We start from the raw sequence: 27,259 nt of genomic DNA on the forward strand, positions 1-27,259 counted from the left end.
TATGTGTGTGTGTGTGTTTTGTTTATGCTACATTAATCATGCAAGCGCGCGGAATGCAATGGAAGTGGAACACAGACGCACATTGAAACGATTATTCATGGGGATTAGTCCGTTTTATGTGACATAAATGTTGAATTTCATATACACATGTACCGTTATTTATATACGTGTATGTATAGTACATGTGACATATGCTGTGCATGTAATGCCTTTGATGAATATGTGATTAATTGAGGCGGCAGCATTTCGCTTATATTCAAGGTCATGAGAATTAGCAGTAAGCCTTTGATTCATGACTAAATATAATGAATTACTACATAAATGTTTATACAATTTGTATGAAGACTGGCCTATGACCTCCATAAATCATTGGGATTATAGCACTCTATATTGATTGGAAGTATTTTTTTTTTTAATTTCTTATTTAAACATTTGATTTATATTATATTATATTATATTTTATTTATATTATATATTTTTATAGCTTATGAGCTATATATTATAAATATATATGTACATATATATTTAAATTTATAATGCAACATATTGTTCATTTGCTGTGAAGCTTGTTGCTCATACTGAATCAAACAATTTTTTTTTTATTATTATAATTAATAATCCTATATATAATTAGCTGTTGCTAACTATATATAAGAACCTTATTGATCGAAACTGTATTGGAAATACTTTGTTTATACATCTTACTTAATATTTTATTTATAAAAACTTCATCCTCAGCTATCAAGAATGATTTATAAATAGGCCTAGGCTTGCCTATCTCAAGTATGTTTGCGTAGCAATAGAAAAGAAAATGCGCTAAGCTTTCATATTCTTCATAAGCAAAATACCATAACAACGCTATGATATGCAGCATAGTTCAAAGGGAAGTCTGTGAAGTCTGCTCAGTTCATAGCCCTTATCAAGACAATCTGTTTCACTTCACTCATAGCCCCGCCACCATTGCCTATAGGTAATTTCTATAAGGAGGTACAAATCAAAGGTGCTACTCACTATTTAGCGGAATCATTCAATTGATATTCGTTGCTGCGCGAGAAGCACTCCTGTACGCCGGCGTCCAGCCAAAGCCGCTTCATGGCAGCCAGCAGCTCCTCTGAGAAGGGTTCGGTGTCGTGCATGCGTTGGCACACATCGAACACCATTTTCGCATCGCTCTAAAGAAAGCAAGAGAGAGAGAGGGAGAGAGAGAGTCAGATTAGATAGATAAATGGAATGCATTAGAATGGAATTGTTATTCGACTCACCTCCCGTTCATTATTGCTATACTGAATACTAAGATTTGGCATGGCTCGCAATATTGCAACTAATGATTGTATTGTGTTGCTGTAGACAACCGGTCGATATTGTTTAAAGTCCTCCGCAGTGAACCCGCTCTCGTGAATGATTTTCATTTGTTTGACTATTGTGCTTTTGCCCGATTCACCGGCGCCTGTAAATAAAGAAGCAACAAATATACAGAAATAAGATAAGACGCACATGCTACAAAGATATCACGCTTGGCCATAGTTTTGCAAGCTGCTGACATGGCACAAGAAATACCCTTGGGTTTGTATGAATAGAAAACCTAAGGAGAGTCATACAATGTTATGGGGTTTCGATTCAAATGGAATGTATAAATATTTTTGTTATTTTTAATAATAACAATAAATAGCGCTTGGGATGGAGAAAAAGGGAATTGTGGAAGTGTCATTTGGCATAAGAAATTGTAGAGGAAATATTTATTTTATTGTTTCAGTTTTTATTTGTAAATTTTTAAATATATATTATATGTATTGTAGTATGTGTGGAGTTGGATTTACTATTAATTACTTTTAAAGAAAATAAAAAAAAAAAAAAAATTACTTGAGCCTAACAAATTTTGATAAGTAATAAAATATTAATTGAATTATACGTTTCAGTTTCTATAAGCAAAAAACTTTCTGAGCTTTTATTTTGGTAGTTACTAATATAATATTTTCTGGCTTTTATTGAACTGTTGATTTATTATGCAACATTTGTTGTAAAGCTTATTGCTCAATTGAATTAAAAAACAATATTATAATTTATTAAATATTTTATTTACAAAAAAAAAAAAAAAAAAAAAAAAAAAACCTAGCCTAATCAATCTGTTGCTTCTGTTTTATTGAACTATTACTAAATAAATATTATAAATGTTTAAAATAGGGTTCCTTCTATATATTGACAGATATAAAACAGAATTAATACGGACAACTAAATATCTGCAGTTTTTTCTCAACTTTTACTCAATAATCTTCCCAACTTTACATAAAAGAAAAAACGACTTTACCATTCAAAACTATCTGATATAATTCAGACTCAAATAAAAAGCCAAACTACCACACAAAGCAGTGGCGTAGGGTATCTTTGCGCTATGGCAAATCGCCCCAAGCCAGTGTGTGTGTGTGTGTGGCAAAGATGTAAAGTGCAAAATACAGAAGGCGTCTGATTATGTGCAGTGACGCAAAACGCACTCGGGGCACTTTTTCACTGTGGGCGTTACAGGGGCGGTCAATGGGGCGGGGCGGGGGCGCTGCTGGGCAGGGCGGGGGGAGGTTATAAATATTTATGCACAGATTACAAGTGCATAGTTCGTAGTTGTTGAGCTAAATGTGTGCGCTTTGTATTATACAAGTAGAGCTTAATGGCCTTTAGCACACACACACACACACACACACACACACACAGTGAGAACGTTATCGTGATTATCATTATCATGATCATCATTATGATTGCCATCATCATAATGGTCATCAGCATCTTATGCTCTTGGCTCGGACTTGTCCGCCGGCTGTAGCACAGCTCTGAACATAACAAAGGCTTAATTGTTGGCTTTAAGTTTTTTCTCTATTCTATTTTGGGTTTTTTTTTCTGCTTTTTTTCTGTTTAACTTAGGTGGTCTACGCCCGAAATTGCTCTATTTGGGTCTCAATTGGTGCCTTGTGCCTGGCTTCACTTGCATTAACTAGCCCACTTTGCCTTTGTCTACTGCATTTGCCGTCTAATTTTAGCCGCTTTCATTTTACACAATTTTCTGTGCAATTTTCCCCCCAGTTTTTCATTCTAATTTTCTTTCGTTCTTCACCATAATTGAGTGCGCTTTGTCTGTGTTTGTGTACTTGTGTTTTGCATGCACTTGTTGATAATCTGTGCATTTAAGTCAGCTGGAAAATTATTGCTAAAGCGCTTCACAAATTATCTTTGCTAACGATTTTCCGTGAATTTCTATAATTTATGGCACGAATTTTCAATGAAATCCGTTTACTTAATCTGGGGGAACTTTTTGCATTAGAATATTTATTATTTATGCTTATGTTTATTTACCTAAAAATATTAGTTATTGATTTTTAGATTAGTCAAAGTAGTGTTTGGGTGTGAAATTTAAAATTTGTATAACAATACAGCCTTCATCTATTGTAACTCCATCCATGCAATAAAATGGAGTTTGACTCTAGTATCTGGAACCTGGTACCTAGTATCTAGTATCTAGTATCTAGTATCTAGTATCTAGTATCTAGTATCTAGTATCTAGTATCTAGTATCTAGTATCTAGTATCTAGTATCTAGTATCTAGTATCTAGTATCTAGTATCTAGTATCTAGTTTCTAGTTTCTAGTTTCTAGTATCATGTATCATGTATCATGTATCTTGTATCTTGTATCTTGTAGCTTGTATCTTGTATTTTTCTGGTTGTATCTAGTATCTGGTATCCTGTATCTAGTATCTGGAATGTAGTATCTGGTATCAAGTATCGATGCTAGATACTTGATACCAGATCTAGTATCTACTGTCCTGAATCGTGTATCTTGTATTTCTTATCTATTATCTATATATCAATAGCTATCTCTACAAATCAAGGTCTTAAGCTATCTTAATTCATAGCTGATACCGTATAGTTTCCCTTCTTTGCCATTTATCAACCTATAAATTTCTCCCAAAGACCATAAATATTCTTATAATAAACAACTACTATAAAAAGAGTTTAATAATACAAAAACTATTTGATAGGACCTTTAGGGATACATTTTTAATCGCTCAGCTATTTACGGCAAGCCAAAAAGTATTTCCGTTTTTAAACATTCCAAATTGTTACGTTCTATATATAGACCAGCTAGACGTTGCCTAGAGAAAGGGTCTTTATAGCACACGCAGCACAAGCCTAACGTGTTGCGGGTCGTTTACATGCTGGACTGTGTCCATAAATTAAGAATGCGCCTTGGAAATTTGTTTAGGTTCCGTTGTTCATTTGAGGAAAACAGTTCAATGCGCTCAAAGCGTAATTGTTAAGAAAATTTCTCGATTATAAATATCTATAAGAGTAAGTAAGTGAGTGTGGGTATGGGTGTGTGTGTGTGTCTGTGTGAATGCATCCATTCAAGAACTATTAAATACAACAATCAACTTGGGAGTTGAGGAACCGAGAACCGAACGAGAAATGTTTTGGCATCAAGCGCAAAGTTTATCTAGCTCTTCTAGTGGAAAACGTTGTTTATGACTGCCGGCACGTGAAATTAATGAGATGTTTGTATTGGGGAAGTGAAGGCGAGTGCTTAAAATTTAATGCCTACGTAAATTGCATGAATAGCCAAAGAAAGACGGAGCCAGAGCCAGAGCAAGAGAAAGAGCAAGAGCAAGAGCAGGAGAAATAGAGATGAGGTCGAGGTGAGAGTTTAGTTTTTGTTTGATTATTATTTTGAATATGTGCTCGCACGCACACTGAAGCTTCTTTTAAATAAACATTGTTCTCCAGTGTGAGAAAAGTAAGCATAACACATACATACACCCACCCACTTATATATATTTATAAAGAAATGCTGAGCAGCATTTTAACATTTTGTACAAACACGCAAAACTGTCAGAAATTAAATCTTTTGCCCAGGAGACGGACGCTGATATTTGCAAGAGGAAATTAAATGAAACACAAAAAATACATACATACATACATATATGTAAACATCAGCAAAATTGCAAATGAAAAAAATGAAATAAGAATTGGAGAGGGAAATGAAAAATGAAATACACACGTAACTGCAAAATGAGAGCAGCGACTGCACAGAGGACCAACTCTTCGAATTACAAACATTATTCATTTGGCTGCTAATGTGAAAACTCTTGAAATTTATTTAAAAAAACAAGCTTTGGCTAACATATGCCCTATAAATGGAAATGGGAATGTGCGGAGTGGTATTTAGACAAAACTTTACAATTTTTTAAGACTTTTAAACAGAACTTTAGATTCTTACTAATATATGTTTTTATTTTTTACTATTCATTATTAATTTTTATGATTAATTTTATTAGTTATTATTCCTTATACATTTGCTTAAATTTATACTTTAAATAAAAATGTATACTTCTTTTTGAAAATTATTCTTAAGTAGAGCAAATGCATTAAAAAAAAAAAAAAAAAAAATAAATAAATAAATAAATAATTAATAATTAAAAAAAAAAAAATAAATAAATAAGAAATAGAAAAGTACTAGTAAATATGTTTATTTATAAATAAACTGAAACTTTACTTTACTTTACTAAATATATTGCAAGTAATTAAGCTATCATATCTCCAGATGCAACAATTATCTAATCGAATATATATATATATAATCTGCCTTTAAGCTGAGGTGCCAAAGTAATTTTACTGTCCCAGAGATGTTAAACTTCATTTCATAATACAATTAGCAATGCCATTTCCATTTCACTTTCTTTTAAGCTAATAAAAACCCAACTTGTTAAGATGCTAATCTAAAAAAACAATCTAAAGCAAAATGAGATTGTTAATGCAGCAGAAATCAGCTCAGGTGTAAAATCGATAAGAGACGGAACTATTTCAATGTTATGCAGTATCTGCTGAGTCCTGCACAAGTCATGCTTGAGTCATTACGTTTACAGTTAGTTGGACATAATATAATTGCAGTTTGCAATCAACTATTACCGGTGCAGGGCACACACACACAGACACACACACGCCCAGTGAGAGGGTGGTGAGTGTGTGTGAGAGAGAGAGAGAGAGAGAGAGTGGGAGATCTGCACACCCACACTCGTTGGCTGACCTTGAACTTTCGCCAAGCGTCTGAGTATGAAAAGTATATTATTGCTGATTATTAAATTTATAGCATTTTACATGCGGCAACAGCCGAGAAATGTTGATGTGCGATGCAAAGCAGACAATAAAAAACAACACAAAAAAAAAACAATATATATGCCAGGCAGATTAGTTATAGATGTGGCAAGTCGGCAGCAGGACAGCTCGTTAAGGGCCTAGGAGGCAGGTCAACTTGATATGCATAGAAGAGCAGCCGCTAAGTATGCTATGGTAATTACGCGGCGGCAAACTTAACGAGCGATAAACCGGAGAAAGACTGCGAGCCTGAGAGAGAGGACGAGAGAGAGAGAGAGGGTGACAGCAGGGGCTGTGGTAGAGTGGACAGGGAGACATGGTAACTCACCCAAGAGCAGCAGCTTAATCTCTTTGGCAGCCTGTATGCCATCCTCTTTGAGATTACGCTCGATCAGGCGACTTCTGGCGGCTGCGGCTCGCTCCTCGGCAGACTGTGCGCAGCCCATGGTGCGTATTGCCTCGACGCAAAACGTTTTGAAGGTCGTTTGATATCGGCCAAATCAATGGCCGAATACGCGGGGGATGCAGAAGTCTAACGGAAATTAACCAACAACAAACAAAGCCCCCACAACGGCAGCAACAACAACGCCTCTGTTGTGCCTTAACCTTACAGTTTTGTTTACGAAAATATTTGTTTAAGAAATTCTTAGAAATATTTGTTTTCTTTTTTGTTTTATTTTTTTTTTGTTGTCTTCAGTTACACTTTCGGCTTGTGCGCGTTACACTGCAAGAAATTGTTCGATGCGATTTCAGTTGAATTGATTTGCATTTGCACTTGTCAGCCAGCGGGTGACATAACCGTAACAACAATTGAATTTATGCGCATTTGTTGACAAACAGGGCGACTCGATGCCAGGATAACAGCCGAGACACATTCGTCTGCCACGCGGATGCTGCACGAAATGAATGCGATGCCGATTCGAATGATTAACTTTGCGCCTCGTGCTTTCTTGGCCAGCAACCAGCAACCCCGAGATAAGCACAAAACCAGCTGGCCAAATTAAATGCTCACCAGAGAGCAAGTGAGAGTGAGTAAGAGAGAGCAAAAGCTTTTTGTGCTTTCTGATTTCTAGCCAAAAAGAAGAGATATTAAGAAATAAAAGTTGTAATAGAAAATAATACAATTAGCTTATATACAAGATTTTTGGCTTGATTAGAGGATTTGTTTTGGCTAAAGGAGTTGGGCGAGCAGGTGTTACACTTCATATATATATATATATAATGAGTGCATATATATATACATATATATCTGTGCAGCTAGAGCCTTGACAAACACACACACACGCACGCACAACACGCATACGCAGCGTGTGACAAGCAAAGCAAAAACAACAAAAAAATCAATAAAACACGCTAGCAAAAAAGGTTATTTTATAGTCAGCGATATTGCATAGCGGATAAGCTCACACACACACTTATTCATACATATATAAATCTATATATATATATGCATAGTCGATTATTGTACGTGGCCATAAATAATATTGATAGACAAATTAATAGCGAGCCATATTATTTGCAAATGCCCATGGACATGACCAAGAGTTTTTCCCGAATAGCTAGCGCTGCGCTGGTCTTACAAGTGGCCATAAACACATTCACACACACGCACACATGCAGAGAGAGGGAGCGAGCGAGAGAGACAGTGAGAGGTGTTGGGGTGGTTGATTGGGCGGCCAAGGGGGTTGCTCGATCTGACGCAAAGCAAACAGCAAGTGCGATAGCGAGTGCGAGCGCGAAGTACTTTTGCTATTGTTCTTTTTTTTGTTGCTACAGTTTTTCTTTTGTGAAAAGCACGAAATATTCAATTTTCTTTGGTTTTGATTTTTTTTCTTTATATATATAAATTTGTTTCTGCTTTTTGTTTATTTTTATTGCACGCTTCCAGCAGCGCAAAGACAGCAGCAGAGAAAAAAATGATTCATATGAAAGAAAATTTCGGGGCGAAGCTGCTAAAAATATTCCTTTTCATTTCGATTTTAATTTTCATTTATAATTAACGCAGCAATTGTCGAGCACTTGTCGCGCCTGTATCTAACGAGCGCGCAAAAATTCAATTATTGTTTTATTAATCAAGTTGAACAATTATAATACAATTTTGTTATTTTTTTTTATATTTTTAGGAATTCTTTTTTTTTTTTTTTAAATTTTCTTTACGTAGTGAAAATACGCGTGATTTTTATATATAATTTTTTTTCTTTTTGGTTTTGGTTGCACGATTCGCTTTGCTCTTTAACTAACCAACTGACTGAGTTGGCTGGAGCTGTCACTGGACTCGCTGGACTAAACGAACAACTAGCAAACGGAGCCGCCCTAAATGCGCCTGCACGTACTCACTCTCAATCAATCACTCAATCTCTCGCTCTCTCTATCTCTCCTGCTTACACACGCACACGCGTACTCACAATTACAGCTGAAGCAAAAGCTTTTACGAAATACACATACACATTAGTGAATGGGCTGACAGAGCTTTACGTTGTGCGCGTGGGAGAGCAGGAGAGCGCGCATGACAAGGAGCCAGCGAGAGCGGGAGAGTGAGTGAACTGTCAGCCTGGAATGTGTGTAGAAAAAAAAAGAGCACTGGAGAGAGAAGGAACGGCAGAGTGAAGTAGGCAAGTGAGCGCGCGCTGCAATTGGCTTGATGTTCGTTCAGCGAGTAGCCAAGCAGCGAGTGTGACAAGGCAAGGACAACAACAGCAGCGAGTGTAGCACACACACACATGGGCAGGCTCATAGACAAGCTAGCATTTTAAAGTCACTTTTAGGCAGCTTAGCTTTTAAACGGCTAACTATTAGGCGCCTTAGCTAGAATACGGCTTGAAAGCAACGAGAGCTGACCTTTTCCATCAAATGACGAGCGTTGACAGCCGACAGGATGAGTATATTTTCATTCTATTTTCGCCCCCTTACCGGAAAACTATAGCATAGTGGGGAACACAAATACATTGAATGCCGCCGGCGGCAGATTAGATAAAAAATGGATGAAAATCGAACCCCAATTGATGATGGCTGCCCAATTGTGTTCAGTCATTGTCATCGGCTGTTTGATTGAATGTTCAGACTGCCAGCGTTAATTGACCAAAAAGCTTTTTGCCCAGCTCTCCAGGCACATATCGCATTTCAAATTGCGAATCGCCATCGAGCAAATCAATGCCCAGGTAGCGTCCAGGCGCGCGCACTCAACAGTCAACTGCACGCCACATAAGTCAATTAATCTTATTGCATGGCTCATAAAGGCGGAGGCAAAACGTCAAAGGCTCGTCGAACAATTATGGCCAGCATTCGCATGGCCATGCAAAATGTGTGCTGGCCCTTAGTTTAGGTAATTATGGTGACCCGAGCATTCACAATGGGCATTCATAATATAGCATTTTATTGGCTATTAATATAACCCTTAATTAATATGCAGTGAATTGAATTGAGCTTTAAAGTCAGAGTTCTTTTTTAAGATTTTCCATGTGAAAAATATCATTGGAGTTTTTTTTTTATATGTCTAAAAGATCTAATTTAAAAATTTTCACACTGATTAAGGATTTTTAAAAGTTTTTACAAGCATTTTAACGTTGATTTTCTTTTATATTATATTATGCATATATTCCTAGCAATAAACTAAAATATTATATTATATCATCGCACAATTCTCTGTTTCAACTTCCCTCAACTCAAAGCTAATTAAAATCGTAATTGCACATTATCTCTGATTATTCAGATTTGATAAGCGCATTAGCCTAACTGCTCTTAGTTAATATTTTGAGCACTCTAATTGAAAAGTTGATATTATTAAGGGAAATTGCAGTCAACCTTCAGGCTTTTATTTCAGTTTTAATTAGACCTTTCTGAGAATTGCAGTTTGGATAATGCCAACCGATAGCCGCTGTTGAGATTTCCAAGAACTGTTGCAACCACTGAGCCAAAACTACACCACAATATCTTCAACCCACTGGCTGCCCTCCTCAGTGGAGCAGTTAAATGTGGCGATAATTGGCGTCGATGTCAGAGACCGCAAGGTAATTGCATTCCATGGCGAAACGAACAAATGGCGTGTTAAAGCAAGAGACCTAGTCCGAATGGCTGCCCTGCTTTAACAGGGCAACTGTCGAGAAGGGGTGGTGGAGCTGGTGCTAGGGTTGGGGTTGGGGTTGGGGTTGGGGCTGGGGTTGGCTACGCAAAACAACAAATTCAATTGAATCATCATTTGCAAGCGGCGGACAGTGGCGAAAAAAAAAAAAAAATGGAAACAATGAACGAGTAGCAAATGAAATTATTGAATGAATTGGGTTAGGCCACAGGCGTCACGAAAGGGGTGAAGAGAGAGGGAGGGCAGCGGGCAGCAGGGGAATTAGCGCGACAACAACCGCAGCCAATGACAACGACAAACAGCAAATTGAGTGCTTCTATAAAACTATGGTGCTCTGTGCTTCATTTTCATTTTTTTATTATCACGCGAACTCTTTTAAATGACAAAACTAGAAAAGGAGAAGAGACAATATACTTCTGTCACCCTCTCTCTCAGACTCGTTGGCTTTTGACTTTCTTTTGCGACATTTGACTCGAGTCAATTAAATTCGATTTGTATTGTGTTTGGCATGTTTTCCATAGTTTATTTAATGAATCTTCTTTATTTGCATGGAGCAGGCAGTGCAGAAGCGGAGGGGGCTTTACACTTCCCCATGGCAGTTGCAGCTCGTAAAATGCACTCATTGATTTACTTTAGCCAAGTGCAGCCAACCAGATTCACTTCAGCCTCGTCAAGCAGCAATTTCTGTGAATCGTTTTTAGCTGGAAAATCAATTCTGCGCTTTCCTCAAATAGTGTGATTACCTTCGTACCATCGTTTCTGGGTATTATTATTGCGAAACCATTTTTCATATTCCCTTCATATTTTCCTTGAACTTTCCATTTATATTTTCTTTGCTTTGCTGATTGAATCTTTGAGTAGTGGAAAAAAGGAGTTCAATCAGCAAATTTTTTGCGTAGAAGCGAGATAAGTTAGCTAGAAAAGTCACTTTCAGGCGAGTAAAATTTAAGCAAGGAAGAGCAAGGGTTAAAGAAAATGATGCCAGATTTACATATATATTAGAAGTAAAAAATTTAAAAATTCTTTAGATAAGAAGTAGAGACCTCGTATAAATATTTCGGTTAAATAATATAGGATGATAATTAAATTAAGACACCGAATATATTTTTTTTTTAATTTTACTGAATTAATTAAATTAAGGAAAAGTACATTTTTTTATTTTACTAAATTTATATTTGAATTTGAATTTATATATTCTAAAAATAAAAATAAAAAAGTTTTTCTTTGCCTTAACTTTAATCACATTAATAATTATTATATCTTTCAATTATACTGATCTATAATATCTATAATTCTTCATTGTATAATAACCCATTTTTTTCAGATAATTACTCTAGACATTATCTCAGTCTTATAGTTCTCATTATCTAAGCCTGCTTTCAATCGAAATCCCTTGGCATATCTATTCATTTTCTTTCATTCTAACAACATTTACTAACGCCAACTTCTCAGGCAACACAATATTTGTTTGTGTTTGGTCCGGGCCATGCTTTACGTTTAGGCCAACACACATCACTTGGTGCACTTTGGGCCATAAAACACAAGCAGCAAATGTTTCCTCAATAGGCACTTTTGGCCTGCAAAATTATGTTAAAGTGTTTAAGCATCCGTTACGAGAGGGCGGCCAAGGTGCAGCAGAGCAGTGGGCGGGGCAACTGCAGCTGGCAAAAGGACCAGTTGGCACTTGTGTATCGATGTTTTGTCCACAGACCGAAAAGGCAACCACACCCATGACAAAGCAGTTAAGGTCGGGGCGGGTCGGGTCGGGGCAAGGCAGGGCAGGGCAGTGCGGGGCGAAGCAGGTCGAGGTGTAGCTCATGTACTCTCAGCTGGCAACAGTTGCAGTCGAGTTGTCGTGTTGTCGTTCATTGTTTGTTGTTCGGCTTCCTGCCGCCATTTGAAGCTTCCGGCCTGCCATTCGTCTCCCGGCTCACCAAAAAGTGCAGTGCCCACAACAACAACAACAACAATAACCGTAATGGAACATGAACTATATTGGCCTCATTGCAATTGCCAGTTACCTGTAGTTGTATCAAATATGCACTCAGCAACCGGAGTTTAAGGAGAAAGACAGAGAGAGTGAAAGAGTGAGAAAGTGACGGGAAAAGAGTAAGAATTGGGTACAGAAGTGAGACACGAAGAGATTTCTAACACCTTGAACTGAGCTGACTTAATTAATTGCTCAACCAGTAAATTGATAAGGAAAGTGAATATAGATATAAAAAAAAGGAAGCTGAACAAATTATATATGATAATATTTAGGAGCTAGACTTGAAAGACCCTGAGCTAATGTTATGCACTGTTTAGGTTTTCATAGTATTATCTGACTAAATCTCATATAAAAATATCAATTATATATTTCTATATTCTTGGAGTTATTGACGCACAGAAATTGTAGAGCCCATTTCCAGTTTTAATCACAGCATTCATATGAACAGATATCTCCTACTCCCCCCCTGCCCAATGTGGACTGCCTATTCTCTTATATTATATCATATTCTTCTATACAATGTTAACTTTCACTTTTATAGCCAATTGTAGGCTGAAGCAGTTTTATCCTTCTCTATTATATCTTACGTACGTTAAGTCGGTTTAGTTTAAGAGACTTGTATTAGACTCTATCTCTTTCATCTATATATCTTCTCTGCTAACATTTATAAATGTGTCCATATATCAACGCCGTTGAGCACTAAGCACTGTGCGCATAGCAAGTCGTAAAAGCGAAGTAAGGGCTTTAGTTGTAGCCATAAAATTCATTGAAATCTGTTGACAAGCAATTTCAATGCAATAATAATAAAAGAAATAATGAAATGAGCAATACTAGGAATTAGAAAAACTACAGCAAATTTGTTACATAATATTGGAACTAAAACTAAACTCATTTAAAATATATCAAATTTTGCCAGAATATATGATGTCAATTTAGTTGTAGTTAACCCTTCATTTAGTAACTCTGTTAAGCCCTATCAAAAAGAGTCTTCTATCACTCTCAACAGCACCCTATTCACGTTTAAGGTTTACTGAACTCTAAAAGAGCTTAAGGATATAATTCTCCAATAAGTCAGATTCCCAATAAAAATCTGCTTTGTTTTTCCAGCATTTTAAGTGCTTAGACTTGATTAAAATTTAACTTCAACTTCCAACTAAATTTAACCTTAGTATTTATCAAATTCAATTTCCCAGAACCTACTCCAATTGATTGTTATATATGTATATATATATATCCCACCCATATGCACGACAAACGGAAACTCATTCTCCTTCTTTATTTGGATGTGTGTGTGTGTGGGATCTGGCGCGTGGCATTCAGGTAAACGGGATTAGCGCGCGACACCAATGTCAATGTCAATGGGTTGCAAAACTGCTTAAGTGCTTAGCTGGCAGCCGGGTAAGTTGTCCGCTTAAAAGAACCCGTTGTCATGTAGCCACCACAGCAGCACCGCACCGCAGCACCACACTTGAACCTTTCCCTAGTTTGGTGTCATGGCGCATGGCTTGCGGTTCCATGTCAATCACCAGGTTGAGCTACACGTGCAAGCGCTTGAGTGTCAAGTGACGCTTTGGCGGATGCAGGCGCGACAGCAAAGACACTGAGAGAAATACAGTGAGTATACGGCATGGATATGTATAAAGTAAGAAGTGAGATAGAGGGAGATGAGTGAGAGTTAACAGGTGTATCAAATATTAAGTGAAGGGCTTATGAAAAAAAATACATTTATACATATTTTTTAAATTCAAAAAGATTTTTATGCATTTAAAATAAAAAAAAAAAAAATAAATAAAATAAATAAATAAAATAAAATACAATATATATATATGTATATATATATATAACTATAACTATAAGATAGTATATAAATTTTATAGAATAAAAATTCTAATTAGAATAGAAAAAATATTATTTCTCTTTACAAAAAATATTATATTGAAAATATAAATTTTAAGGGACAAAAAAAATCTCTTTTCTCTCAGTGTACCTGTTGTTTATAGGCAAAGGCGCATACTTGAGCCTGCCGCATCTTTAACAGCGATGCGTCTGTTGCATAGACAAACGCGCGCACACACACACACACACGGCCACGCTCTGCTGTAGTTGCAACTGTTGCACCGTGGTCTAAGTGCACTTAAAAATGCATTGCGCTAAATGCCCGTCGATTTGTCAGCTGTCATTAGTCGAAAACTTGACTGCACTGCATGATGTATGAGCACTTGAATCTGGCCAGAAAACATGAACAAGAAGAAGAGACAACAACAACAAATACAATAGCAAACAACAAACAGCAACAACAACAACCGCTCGAGCGAAAATGAGCAAAGAAAATGGGAATGATGAGTTTTGGAGCTGAGAGTGAGAAGCGAAAACGAGAGCCGGACAATGGGATGACATGCAAGCATCGCATTTGACCCAATTGTTGTTTCTTTTTCTTTTCATACCGAATATTTTTTGGTCGCTTTTGTTGCGTGGCCAAGGCAACAACAGCAACAACAACAACACACGCTAAGAATAAATTATCAGGCCACTGGATGATGATGCATCAGCCTTGAGTTACGTTTAACTTTTCCTGCTGTTTTATTTATTTATTTATTTTTTTGGCTTAGTTTCTTGTCATTGACAGCTCCGAAGTTTATTGGCCAAGAATAAAGCCAGTCATTGAAAAAAAAACGAAAGAAAAAGTATTTTAAATGTTTAATTTGGCAAAAGGCAAAGAATTTTAAATATTTAGTTTGGGTAAGTAGGAGGAATAAAAAAACATTTAGCAATACAAATTTGAATTTTAGAAATCCATAAAAAAGCCTTATCGAAAATACACATTTCAAATATATTTCCACTTCAAAATATATATTTATTTAATGTAAAGGTAGGCAATGAAATTAATATTTATCAAAAAAGGGCCGTTTCCGTTTACATTCATTTAATAACAAAACATATGCTATCTCTCAGCCATAAAACCTTCACGGCCGACACACACACATAGACACACACACACCACTGTGCCTGGGCCTGAAAGTAATTGAGCCTGCAGTAGTGAGAGATAGAGAGGGGGGGACAGCAGCAGTTGAGGAAGAGGAACTTTAAACAGCTCAAGTGCACTTTGCAACTCGCAACTGATAAAGAAATTCCATTTATGTAGGTATCAAAGAGAAGAAGAAGAATAAGATGATGATATTGTTTGCTTTTGCATTCTGTTTTATTTTTCTGTCTTTTATTTTGTTTGGAATGAAAAAAAGGAGGGAAACGACGCACAGCGACGACTTCCTGGGCGAAAGTTGTGAGTGGAAATATGATTGCATTATTATTTTTTTCTTATATTATATTATTGTTATAAATTGTTGTAAATTGCACTTACCGAGTAGCAAAAGTTTAATGTCCTTTGCCGCTTGAATGCCATCCTCTTTCAGATTCTTCTCGATTTGTTTGGAACGTTGTATGGCAGCGCGCTCTTCAGCCGATGTAGTGCAGCCCATTTTGTTAGACTTTGTTGCGTTTAGCTTATATTATTTGCTTATTAGATGATTTTGTGTTTTTATTGTGGTGGCTTTGGCAGCACTTGTCAGTTAAGTTAAGGGGATTTCTTCTTATTGGGTGGACAGCAAGTGCGCAGCTTTTATTTTACTTATTTATTTATTTATTTTATTTATTTTTTTTTGTCTTATTTACAAAATGCTTAAAATTACAAATATACACACTGCAAACGGAGGTATTATTTATTTATTATATATTTTAATTCGTTAAGAGAAATGGTGCGCAGCATCCAATTGGATTTTTTTCTGCATAAACAATAACTGAGCGTTCGTTCGGCCACGGGAAGTGACAGCAGCAACAAAAACAACAGCAACTCAATGAGCAATGAGTCACACACACCCACACACACACAGATACACAGCCAAGCACCGGTATTGAGATAACTACTTGACAAGTGCGCCTAATTTTATGGCCGCCACTGTCTGTCTGTCCAATAGGGCGCGTGCAGCTATAATTGAACTGCGCTTTTGTTGTTGTTGTATTACTCTGTTATCAGCGGACAACAACAACAACAACAGCAATGAGAGCGAGCAGCAGGCACTGCTCTAGCCAATTTACATATGGCTTGAATGGAAAATATGTAATATTCTAAATATATATACATATATATTTGTATCTATATAGATGTTCATCAATTCCATTTATCTAATCAGAAAATGCTATCGAAAATTACTACGAAAAAAAACATATGAAATGCAGAGCGAAAAAATTTCCGCCTTTTGACCATTTATCATGTTTTTGGGAAATATTGTGCATGGTGTGGCCAGGTCCTGCTTTTTTCTGTATATGTATATATATTATATATGTACATATGTGTGTGTGTTTGTCTGCAAGATGTGGGCGTGGGCGCAAAAAAAATGTGTTAAACGGCTGGCCATAGCCGGCTAAGACGACGCGTGGTCACACTGGAGACGATCTGCCAGTCGCCGCGCCTCCTTTGGCCCATTTGATGATGATGCTGCGTTTTGTTGCGACTCGATGGGAAACGTTTAGTTTTTTTATGCGGCTTTTGCGTGGGTGCGTCGCGTTTTTCGGTTTTTATAGTTGGGTGGTTGCTTGGGGGTGGTGTTTTAGGCGCTTGTATAAATTTCCATTTAGTAGTTTCGTGCCGCGCTGCTCACACGCTCGCGCTCTCACACGCACACGCACTCTTCACACACATACACACATATATACTTTCACACGCATACACACGTTCTCCCACCCACCGCCAGGGCGAGCAGCGTGAGCGCAATTTTCTTCGTTTCGTTCTTTTTTTTCGGCTTTACATTTTACCACCGCCTAGTTTCCAGCGCCAGCGTATACACACAACACTTGCACACACGAACTGAGCAGAGCAGAGCAGAACTGAGCAGCACTGAACTGAGCAGAGCAGAGCAGAGCAGAGCAGCGCAGCGCAGCACGGAGGCCACCCTCTTGTTCCGCCCGTTTGCTTGTTGGCTTTTCAGTTTCTTATAGATTTAATTGGATTGCATTTTGGAGAATTGATAACACATTAGATTTCACAATTACCCGTTACACAATGTTCAGCACTAGCACTTTGCTTTCAAATTGCATTAATTCTAATTTAATTGGAATAGTTCGGGTGTGCAAAAACTTGTAACACACTTTTGCTGCCTCTCGCTGTCTCTTTCAAACTGAATCTGGCATTGCCAGACCACTAGCTCCATGCACTTTGTTTACATTTCGCGCGCTGTGGCAGCACTCTGCTAATTAGCAGCACTGTTAACTTTCTTATTGGCGTTACAGTAGGAATTCAAATGAGACCAATTGTGCGGAGTTTAGACTTGTTGGATAGCCACTGTGTGCTGTTCGTAAATATTAAAAAGACCTAAAGTGCCATAAATTAGGGCTTATGAGTACTTCTTGTTGATATGTATGGCAAATTGGATGATGACTGCTAATAACAGTTTTTCTTAGCCACCAATTCGCTGTTAACATAAGAGTTGGCTGCATTGCTGCAGCCCTGGCAACAAACAGCTGATCGCAATTGCGTGTTTGTGAATTTGAGGAAAACAATTAAAATGTTACGTCAAGTTTTGGTAAGTTATAAGCTTATTTAACAAACGAAAAATGGGTAATTAAATCCTTTTTAGAGCTCAACATCTGTGCGCCGCTTGCTGGTCTCACCCACACGCTGCATGAGCGGCAAACAAAATGTGCCCGACAAGATCGAGTACTCAACTCCGCCGGAAATAATTGATTACGAAGAGTCGCCCCATTTACCAGTGCCGGAGTATCCCATCAGACCCGATGAGCCGCTGGAGACACGCAAGCAAAGGTGTGTAGACTGTACTATAATTATAGTTCACTAAATAAATCAATTCCCATCTGCCAGACTCCTGTATCAATCACGCAAACGCGGAATGTTGGAAAACGATTTGCTTCTGAGCACTTTCGTGGCCAAATACTTAAAGGATTTCGATGCCGAGGAAACGGCGCAATACGATCAGCTCATCAATGGCGTGAGCAACGATTGGGATATCTATTATTGGGCAACAAATACGAAGCCAACGCCGCCGGAATACGATACGGATGTCATGAAGTTGTTGAAGCAACATGTCAAAAATACGGAACGTGTGCAGCGCATCAGGCAGCCGGACTTGTAAATTCGTATTATATAATCAACCTATTTATAGTCTATTAAGCAATGCTGCATATTATCAATGTTCTTAGATCAATTCTGTGTTAATGCAAAAACTAATGGAAAATTCAATTTCTTGTCTTTTCTTTATAATTTTCATCTAATACAGATATGATAATATATATATGTCTGTATATACATATATATAAACGATGTCTGAATGTATATGCTTATCGAATTAGTTTCACTTTAGTTGCGAATTATTACAGTTAAAACTTGCACTTTTTTAAAAATTTATCGAAATTTAAATTTTCTTGCTATTGCGCCCCAAATATTTTCGTACATATATAGAAATCGGTTTGATTCGATCTGTTAAATCGATCACACGTTAAGTTAATGAATTCTATTTTATTTGAATTGTTCACAATTGTTTAGCTTTATATGTATATATATTTATCATTAATTAGCAGTTGGTTGATTCAAGCGATTAAATTTCTTTAAACTCTAGTTTTAAATTTAAATGAACAGGTTTTATTATTTGTTTTAAATATTTTAAAAAGAGCTCCTTTTAAATTAAATAATAATAAAGAAGTAAACATTATTTTGGTTTTAAACAATACAAACACAATCGACTTTAGCCAGTTAATTTCCGATTAGGGGACTTCAATTATAAATTTTAATTATACATAAGAATAATATTACACATAATTGTTGTTGTTGTTTTTTTTCGCGGTTTTCCTCTTTTGCTTATATCCGAAAGGCTAATGTATATAAAAAATATGTTGTAAAACTTTTGTTATTTGTTTATAGTTTTGTTTTGTTTCGCATTTAAAAATCTCGCTAAATCAGAAACACAATTATTGCATGAATTATCGCGGCATCAGTTAAAAGAAGTACTTAAATAAGGCGCACAATTGATGCGTGTAAAAAAAGTGGTGAAGTAACAACAGAATTAACCTACTACAGATACAGATAGAGATACAGATTACACAGATCGATTTCGTTAATCTTTATCCTAATCTAGTCGAGCGTCTCGAAGAAGTCGTGCGGATCCACAAATAGCGCCGGGCTGCTGCCACCGCTCATGGCCGATGATGATGCTGCCGAACCCGCTGCCGATGCCGATGCTGATGCCGATGCTGCTGCCGCTGCCGCTGCTGCTACAGCTGCTGCTGATGCGGAACTGCTGACGCCTCGATGGCGACCACGACGTGCTGTACCGCCAACACCACCACCACCACCAACACCTCCACCTCCACCAGCTGAATTGCCACCACGTATGCTGGTCGCTGTCATGACGGGATCGTAGGTTCGGGTTGAGGTCGCCTCGCTGCTCGACATGGACGATTTGCGACGACGCTTGTTGCGACGCCGTCGCCGCCGTTTGGTGGTTTGCACAGCGGCCGTCGATGTGGTTGGCACGCTGCCCAGCGGTTCGGTTAGCACGCTGGTGCGCGGCAAGGTCAGCGTGGTCTCGAACATCTTCAGCAGCGTCGGCGAACTGGGTCAATTTTGCGGGAACACATCGTCGATGGTAATGAAAGCATCCTCGCCCAACGAATTCTGTCCGATGAGTTTCAGTAGCTCAGCCGCATGCGCCACCAAATACTCCAGCGGTGGCCGACGCTCAAAATTGAGCGATTCTACAATGAGATAAAACCTAAATTAGTTAACCAACTAGATACAACAGCTTGAGATTACTCACCTAATATGGCTGAGTTGAGCGTGGTGGAGACGTTCTCACGTCGCGAGGGACACAATAGCCAGCCCAAGGGACTGGACCAAGGATTTGAGTAGGCAATCAGGCTAAATGCATCCTAAATAGATTCGAGAATTCAAATTTTAAGTCATTTCATGCTTGGCTATAATGAAATTGCTCTATCACCTCCAACATTTGACGCTCCTCTTCAGTCATGAGGTTCTCCTTCTCTAGCTGCTGGCCCATGCTAGACAGTTCCTTGCCAAATTCTAATATCTTCTCAATGACACGCCCATAATTGCGCGATGAGGGCGATATATCTACATCTGGAATGATTAATTAAATATAATTTGTTTAATTTAATATTATATTCTCTCCATACCCATTTCCTCATCGATGGCATCTAGAGAGTTACGTGCTACACTGGCATTGCCATTTGAACAGGAGTCGCCTGGATAGATGGATGAAGCGATTATTAATTTGAGTATAAATACATTCAAGTTTAATTATATCTACACTCATTATGAAATTGAACTCGTTTTGACATCTCCGTGGCGAAATGTAATCGCTAAATTACAATCGTATGAGCTTTTCTTACCATTCCATATTTCGTCTTCTTCTTTGGTTAGTAAAATCAGTTCTCTTGAACACAATTTGATTGATATTTCAATTTCTTAACCATCTTTGCCTAAGTTTATTAGTACCCAATTTTGATCTTCTTCTTGAATTCTTGTCATATGGTTTTTAACGGTGCCATGTCTTCTTGAATTTACAGTTCTGTTTGCATTTCTTGAATCTATGTTATACATAAATATGCATTCAGCTTTGCTTTTCTTTGAACTAGAATCTGCTTAAAAATTATAATATACAATTAATTAACAATTAGAATATTGTTAAATATATTTGCCGAACTCAGAAAAAAAAAGAGCAAGTCTGCCTTTTTATACCCTCAATTTCCATGGAAAATAGGAAATCAGGATATAATGGGTTTGTTTTAAGAATACTTTTATATGATAATTCCCAACCATTCTTAACTAGTTTTAAATAGCATTTGAATCAGTTTACAGTTAAATGTCAATTTAAAACTCGTTTGTTTGGCTTCTTTCGTTCAGGCCCTTAAATTCAAATATTGGAGCCTAAATTGTAGTAAGCCCTTATTAAGTAATATACTATATAAAATATATTCATTTTACATTTGTATATAAAATATACTGTATAATATATAAGGTTGTTATGGAATCGACCTCTAAACACTTTGACTAGTCCTGATTAGATAATAATCTAAACTCCTTCCCTGCCCCCACTTAATAATAGTTAGTTATCTAAATTGAAACGCACCATTGGAGTGACTGTTGCAAGGCTCCATTTCCACATCCATGCTATTTGAATCATGCTCCGGACACTTGTTGGAGTTGTCATCAATAATCATGCTGCAAATGCCAAGCAAATCAGATTGCATTAAAAAAAAAAACTTCTTTTAGCTATTTTGCTTTAGCTGCAATACAAACATTTTGGGATCTGTTTTATCGCCTGGTTTTATCACAGCTGAGTTCGCAGTGTTGTTTTGTGGCTGGTTGGTGTTAGTGTTGGTGCTGGCGCTGCCATTGCCGCTGGCGCTGCCGCTAATATTGCCGCCGGTTTTGCTGTGCTTGAACGCCTTGGTCGACTGTATGACTGACGTTTGATTTGTGGGCATGGTCTGTGTGGTGGCGGTCACTTTGTTATTGGCGTGCTACAAAAATGTAAATTGATTTATTTGGTTTTATATAATGCATACGTTTGAATATCTAGTGACCCACCTCAATATCAGCGCCATTGATCATCTCAATGAATTGGCGACACTTGAGCGCAAACCAAAGATTTTTATTGTTCTCGAGGAGGCCCGGATATGCGCGTAGCGTATTCTCAATGGCCTGACTCATTTTGCCTGTCTGTATGAGCTTGATTATCTCTGTAAGGAAAAATTATGTGAATTAATTACATGAAAAGGTCAAGTTAAATTAAGTAACAGCTGCCTTGGGGGGATATCAATTATATAAATATTAATTTATCAGATTAAGCATTCATAGAGTTCATTCCTCTAAGTCTGCTCTATAAAACCCTCATTCTGGCAGCTATTACTAAATACCAAGTTTTTGCTACACACTTTGACGTGTCTTGATTGAGGCCAAGTCCTCGTCGAAGGGTTGATGTGTGTAGGCATTAAAGGCCTCAGCTGTCTTGCAGTAACCACTATGCACCAAATATGTGGAGACCAGCCTGAAAATACAAAATACTAATTATTCATTTGACTCTTAATCAATATCAATATTTGCATGCTCGCCTGTTCATTAGATTTTCGGGAGTTTCCAGCAGATGCGGATATCTTTCGATTTTGCGCAAGATAGTGGCGCGCATGTCTCGCATCATTTCCTCAATTTTATCAAATTTGAAAGGCTCTTGGCCAAAATTGGCATCCACCTCCTCGCCAGGCGTTTGCAGGCCCACCGTCGGATAGAGTTTGGTCTGCAAAGGGCATTAATTAATGTCATATAATATTTAATTAGGGTCAATCTATATATCTACGCACCGGCAAGTCTCTAAATGCGATGCCCAGATCGAAGCCGTTCTTGGTGTAGAAACAAGTGTTGTTCAGAAAATTAACACAACAGCCAATTATATCGCCGGTGGTGAAAGTGGGTCCATACGACTGCCCATTGCACGAAGAGCTGAACGAGTTGCCATCGTAGCCATGATAGCCATACGACTGCTTATCCCCACCTGCTCAGAAAATCAAATGATAATGAGTGTGTCTGCTATATGAATTTGCTATCTGTATTTGCCACAATACGCACCTGGCAGACGATTCATGCGAAACTGCTGAGCGGTCAGTCCAATGCCCATGTAACCATTACGGCCCTTGGAAATGATGCGCACCTCAAAGTAATATAGGCCACAGGACGGTGGTATTGGGTATGCGGTGCGCACAGAGCCAGCTGCCTCGCTGTGCTGTTTACCCACGCCTGCAATGGAATATATACATGAGTACAGTGAGGACACGATAAACTGCACAACTCTACACAATACTATTATAAAAATGAAATAAATAAAATATATATAATATAAAATACTTTTGCTATTTTCTGCAAATATTTTACATTTACATTTATACAAATTTTTACTAAGTTTCTCACAACGAATGCCCACTGTAATTGCTTCAGTTCACAGCGCGTGGCTTGTGTATGCAGCCAATCAGCTGTTTGCCAATCACTCACACAAGCGTCTGCCAGAACGCGAATAAGCGTGTGAGAAGTGGGCGCCAAAAAACAAAAACAGTAGCTACCACACTCGCACAAGTGCAAGCGAGACAACCAGTGTGTGTGCGCGCGCCTGTCATGCAAAGGGGTCGCCACTGAAAGCAGCGCGTTGGCGTTTTCACTTGCTTTGCCCAAAAATGGCAGCTTGAGCAGCTGTTGTTATTGCTGTTGCCTGCTATGCGAGAGGAAAATGAAGAGGAAAGAAGAAGTAGTGCGAAGAGACAGCAGCAAATACAATGATAAACTGTATTTTGAAGTTGTATCAATTAATTAAGCTTAATTTATATGCACTGGATCAATTGTTTTTAAATACATAAAATTTTATGTATGTATGTATGTATATACTAAATTTTATCAGTAGAAAATGTTAAACAAATTTATATGACTCACTGCAGTCACGCTTATTAATGGACAATTAAATACAATTGAATTGTTTAACACATCTATGTTCTGTTAATAACAAAAGAGGACTTGTACATGAGATCAGCGCTGAGTTAACATAGTTTCCTATTAAAACTGCCCTAAAAGCTTATAACATCTTCTGAAAGCGATCTAAGCTGTTTTCGCATAACCTCAGAATAGTTAACAAGATTTGCATAAAACTGGATTTAAGTAGCTAAAAAATCTTCGTCAGCAGAGCAGCAGTTATAAACAAATGTAACATTTTGTTAACATAATAACATTTTAAGATAACTGGTGTACTCCATTCAAGCGAGGTGGGATTCGCTTTATTAACTATCAAAGTAAACTCATAGCAGAGTTCGTATAAGAGTTTAGCTTAGCTGCTGCAACTGTTAAAACATGTTAATAACATGCACAGCTGTGGTCGACTGTATGTAATTAACATATTTGAAGTTCAAGCAGCTAACATAATGTTACACCCTGCATGTAAATCCTTAAGATGTTTTCGCATATGAATTATGAACCCGTTCTCGTATATAAAATTAATATATTTTAGCAGTGCTTATTCAAACTATTCTGAAGCTGTTTTCATATATGTTTGTAATTAACATAACTTAACAGTTCCAGTAGCTCATTAACATAATGCTATGCTCGGTCTGTAAATTATGAGTTTTCTAGTTATAAATTAGCCAACACTCACCTTTGTAGGTGACACGCAGATTGTTGTGCGAGAGTCCGATGTTGAGGCACTTGTCGTGTGGATTCCAGCAGCGTGGCAGCGGCGTCTCGTTCTCATTCACATTCGGATAGAGCAGACGCAAGGGATCGACGCCCTGATGACCCGATTGATTTGCATTCCGTGTGCCGCTCCCGCCACCACCTCCGCCGCTGCCACTGGCCTGCCGAGATGAACTGTGGCTCTGGCTGTGCCCATCCCTCTGGCTGTTCGATTTGTGGCCGCCGGCGTACATATCGTTGCTGAAGTGGCTGCCGTTGTTGCTGTAGAAGTGACGCGTGCGTCGTGAACTCGATGCGGCGCTGCTGCTGTTGTTGCTGCTGCTGGTATTGTTGTTATTGTTGTTGTTGCTGGTATTATTGTTGTTGTTGTTATTGCTGCTGCTGCTGTTGTTGTTGTGATTGCTGCGCGGCGCACGCAGTAATGGTGGCAGTGGGGCACGCGCCGTGGAATAGCTTGGCAAAACGGCAACAGAATGAAGTCGCTGCTGACCACTGGCTGATCCGGATCCTGACGCTGATGCAGCTGCTACTGCAGCTCCAGCTCCCGTTCCTGCTACGGCAGCGCTTGCTGCTGGTGGCGGTGGTGTTCCGGCTGCCTGCTGCTGTGCAGCAACGACAGCGTCAACGTCAACTTCAACGGCGGCCTCCTCCTCCTCCAGCACCTCCTCCTCCTCCGCTTCGAGGTCGTCGTCACCGCCTTCGTCCTCCTCGTCGTCGTAATCGTCAATGCGCTCCACGACGGCGTCGTTATCGTTATCAATGGTGCCCGCGTCAATCGTATCGGCAATGGTGTCCGCCTCGATTATCTCTGGCTGCGGTTGCTCCTGCTGCTGCTGCTCGACCTGATCCTGTTCCTGCTGCTCGTGGTGCTGCTGCGCCTGCTCCTGCTGCTCAGCCTCGACTCGCGATTCGTCTGCCTGTGGTAATTGCTGTTGAATAGGAGTGGGTGAATGCTCATGTTCATCAGCCTCAAGTTGTAGTTCTTGTTGTTGTTGCTGTTCTTGTTCAGTGTCTATTAAGAGCCTTTGCTCAGCCTCTATGTTAAATAACAGCGCTGCAGCTGTGCTGCTGCCACTGAATGCAGATGCATTAACAGTGGCTGCTGTTAAATTGCTGTTGTTGCTGTTGCTGCTGCTGCTGTTGCTGGCGCTGCTGTTTTCCGTGGACAAATTCGGATTATGCTCATTATCGTTATCGTTATCGTTATCGGCATGCTCAAAATCCATTGCTTGTTCTTTATTATTGAATTCTATATTTCTGAATTTTGCTATTATTGTTGCTTGTTTCTGTTTGTTTGCTTGTTGTTGCTCTTGTTGTAGTTGTACTCTGAGAGAGATTTGAAGCAATTAAAAGCGACGAACAGAAAAACATATGAAAGTGTGCTGACTATGGGCAGGCATGAGGTATGTGCGAGTGTGTGTGTGCGCTAGATGGAGCATCATGAAGTGGAAGGCAAATAAATGCAGGTGCAAAGCAGCAAAACACAACAGCATCAGACATGTGTGTGCGTGCGTGTGTGTGTGTCTGTATACACAAGTACAACAAACAAAATGTCCTTTGGCCATGCCTCTGTTTCTGCCTCCGCCCCGCCCCCGCACAAACAGCAACAATATTATGCACAACAGCAACGGTAAATAGCAATAGAAAAATAACAGCAGTTTACAGCTTTTTCTTCGACGCACACAATAACAACTGCAGCAGCAACAGCAGCTGCAGCCACAACAACAACAATTAAACTACAACTACATGCAGCGAATGCAATAAAAAATCAATAACCAAATTGCAGCATTATTGCGTTATTAGCCAAATGCTCACTTCACGTTATCTTTTACAATTAACAAAATGCGTTTCAACTGCGTTTTTACGTCGTTCTTTTTTGAAGTTTTCTTTGTTTTCCCCCTAGTAGCAGCAGCAGCAGCAGCCAGTCACAGTTCACACGTACACACACACATCAGCACACAGTTCACACATACACTAATCACACTCATACCAATAGACGCGTACACACACACACCGTCGTCTACACACACGCACACACACACTCATGCATACAGAAAAAATTTGCTGGTGGCCAAATAAATGCATTGCAAATGGTTGGGTCTGGTGTTTATTTGGTCTGCTTGTGATATTGTTTTGTTAATATGCCATTTTGGTTAACTGACTGCGAGTATTAAACATTGAATTTGCGTTACCTTTACGAAAGTTCAGTGCACTTTAAAATCACACAAATGACTTTTGTTTAAGATTTTTACCTCGAACTGAGCACAGTGTGACCGACTCTGACAATTGTAGCCAACTGTATGTTAATAATGCCAATGTCGATTGACATTGAACTGTAACGCGTGCTGCGTGGGCTAAGAGTGACCATTTTAGCTGTGCTCAATAACAGAAATGTTATCGATAAAGCGCGTTGATTTAAATGTTGAGGAAATTCGAAGTTATCTTGAAAAAATATTGCTGGAGTAAGCTGTTTCAGAAATATTTGGCATGTATAAATAAATTCGGCTAGAAATTGTAAACTTTTAAATATATCTAAACTGTTTACGTGTTAAGTATTGCTTGCTTTTTCTCTATTGGTTAAAAATCCGGTTCTTATCTACGGCTACGCTTGACAAATAACTTCATGCAGCGCTATGAATACAAATATGACTATGGCTTGTTTTGTTGTTGTTGACAAACACATTTGCTAATCAACAATGTGATGGAAAATTACCAGAGAAATGCAAATGACTCTGAAACTATTGCGTGTTAAGTTTATAAATATTGTTGGATAGAGAAATGTTTTAGATATGCGTGTACATAATT

The 27,259-nt window shown here is 38.3% G+C and overlaps 4 protein-coding genes across 5 annotated transcripts in view; 1 reads left to right on the top strand and 3 right to left on the bottom strand.

Moving 5' to 3' along the window:
* The window catches only part of LOC6579037 (G protein alpha o subunit), a 36,641-nt gene extending 19,274 nt beyond the window's left edge, over positions 1-17,367 (bottom strand). Inside the window, exons 1-4 of one of the 2 annotated variants that reach the window (XM_002004898.4) lie at positions 17,248-17,367; positions 15,560-15,898; positions 1,263-1,447; positions 1,012-1,172 (exon numbers count right to left, since the gene is read on the bottom strand). In XM_002004898.4, the coding sequence (XP_002004934.1) occupies positions 1,012-1,172; positions 1,263-1,447; positions 15,560-15,677 (464 nt within the window). In that variant the 5' untranslated portion in view covers positions 15,678-15,898; positions 17,248-17,367. Of the gene's footprint in view, positions 1-1,011; positions 1,173-1,262; positions 1,448-6,461; positions 6,839-15,559; positions 15,899-17,247 lie in introns of those variants that run through there. The other variant, XM_015163443.3, reaches the window with a different exon arrangement.
* Positions 17,368-17,670: 303 nt separating this feature from the next.
* On the top strand, positions 17,671-18,451 carry LOC6579039 (succinate dehydrogenase assembly factor 2-A, mitochondrial). Its single transcript, XM_002004900.4, has 3 exons — positions 17,671-17,777; positions 17,832-18,016; positions 18,074-18,451. The coding sequence occupies exons 1-3, from the start codon at positions 17,760-17,762 to the stop codon at positions 18,342-18,344; spliced, it is 474 nt and encodes a 157-aa protein (XP_002004936.1). The 5' UTR covers positions 17,671-17,759; the 3' UTR covers positions 18,345-18,451.
* Positions 18,452-18,677: 226 nt separating this feature from the next.
* Positions 18,678-19,801, bottom strand: LOC122757684 (putative lysozyme-like protein). Its single transcript, XM_044010711.1, has one exon. The coding sequence runs from the start codon at positions 19,799-19,801 to the stop codon at positions 19,340-19,342; it is 462 nt and encodes a 153-aa protein (XP_043866646.1). The 3' UTR covers positions 18,678-19,339.
* LOC6579041 (ran-binding proteins 9/10 homolog) lies at positions 19,723-25,389 on the bottom strand (the record flags this gene model as incomplete). The annotated part of the gene is made up of 12 exons (XM_002004902.4): positions 19,723-19,962; positions 20,025-20,136; positions 20,205-20,344; positions 20,401-20,469; positions 21,357-21,448; positions 21,527-21,750; positions 21,818-21,969; positions 22,165-22,277; positions 22,342-22,523; positions 22,588-22,778; positions 22,853-23,020; positions 24,417-25,389. Coding segments are annotated over 12 exons (2,553 nt in total), but the record flags the coding sequence as incomplete, so codon positions are not given.
* Between the last annotated feature and the right edge of the window lie 1,870 nt (positions 25,390-27,259).

The sequence above is a fragment of the Drosophila mojavensis genome, unplaced genomic scaffold (assembly GCF_018153725.1).
Source record: "Drosophila mojavensis isolate 15081-1352.22 unplaced genomic scaffold, ASM1815372v1 contig_80, whole genome shotgun sequence".
In the NCBI taxonomy this organism is placed as follows: Eukaryota; Metazoa; Arthropoda; class Insecta; order Diptera; family Drosophilidae; genus Drosophila; species Drosophila mojavensis.

Coding starts and splice junctions, on each gene's coding strand:
- LOC6579039 (XM_002004900.4), top strand. Junction 18,017..18,073: donor CTGGAGACACGCAAGCAAAG/GTGTGTAGACTG, acceptor CCCATCTGCCAG/ACTCCTGTATCAATCACGCA.
- LOC122757684 (XM_044010711.1), bottom strand. CDS start 19,801: ATGTTCGAGACCACGCTGACCTTGCCGCGCACCAGCGTGCTAACCGAA.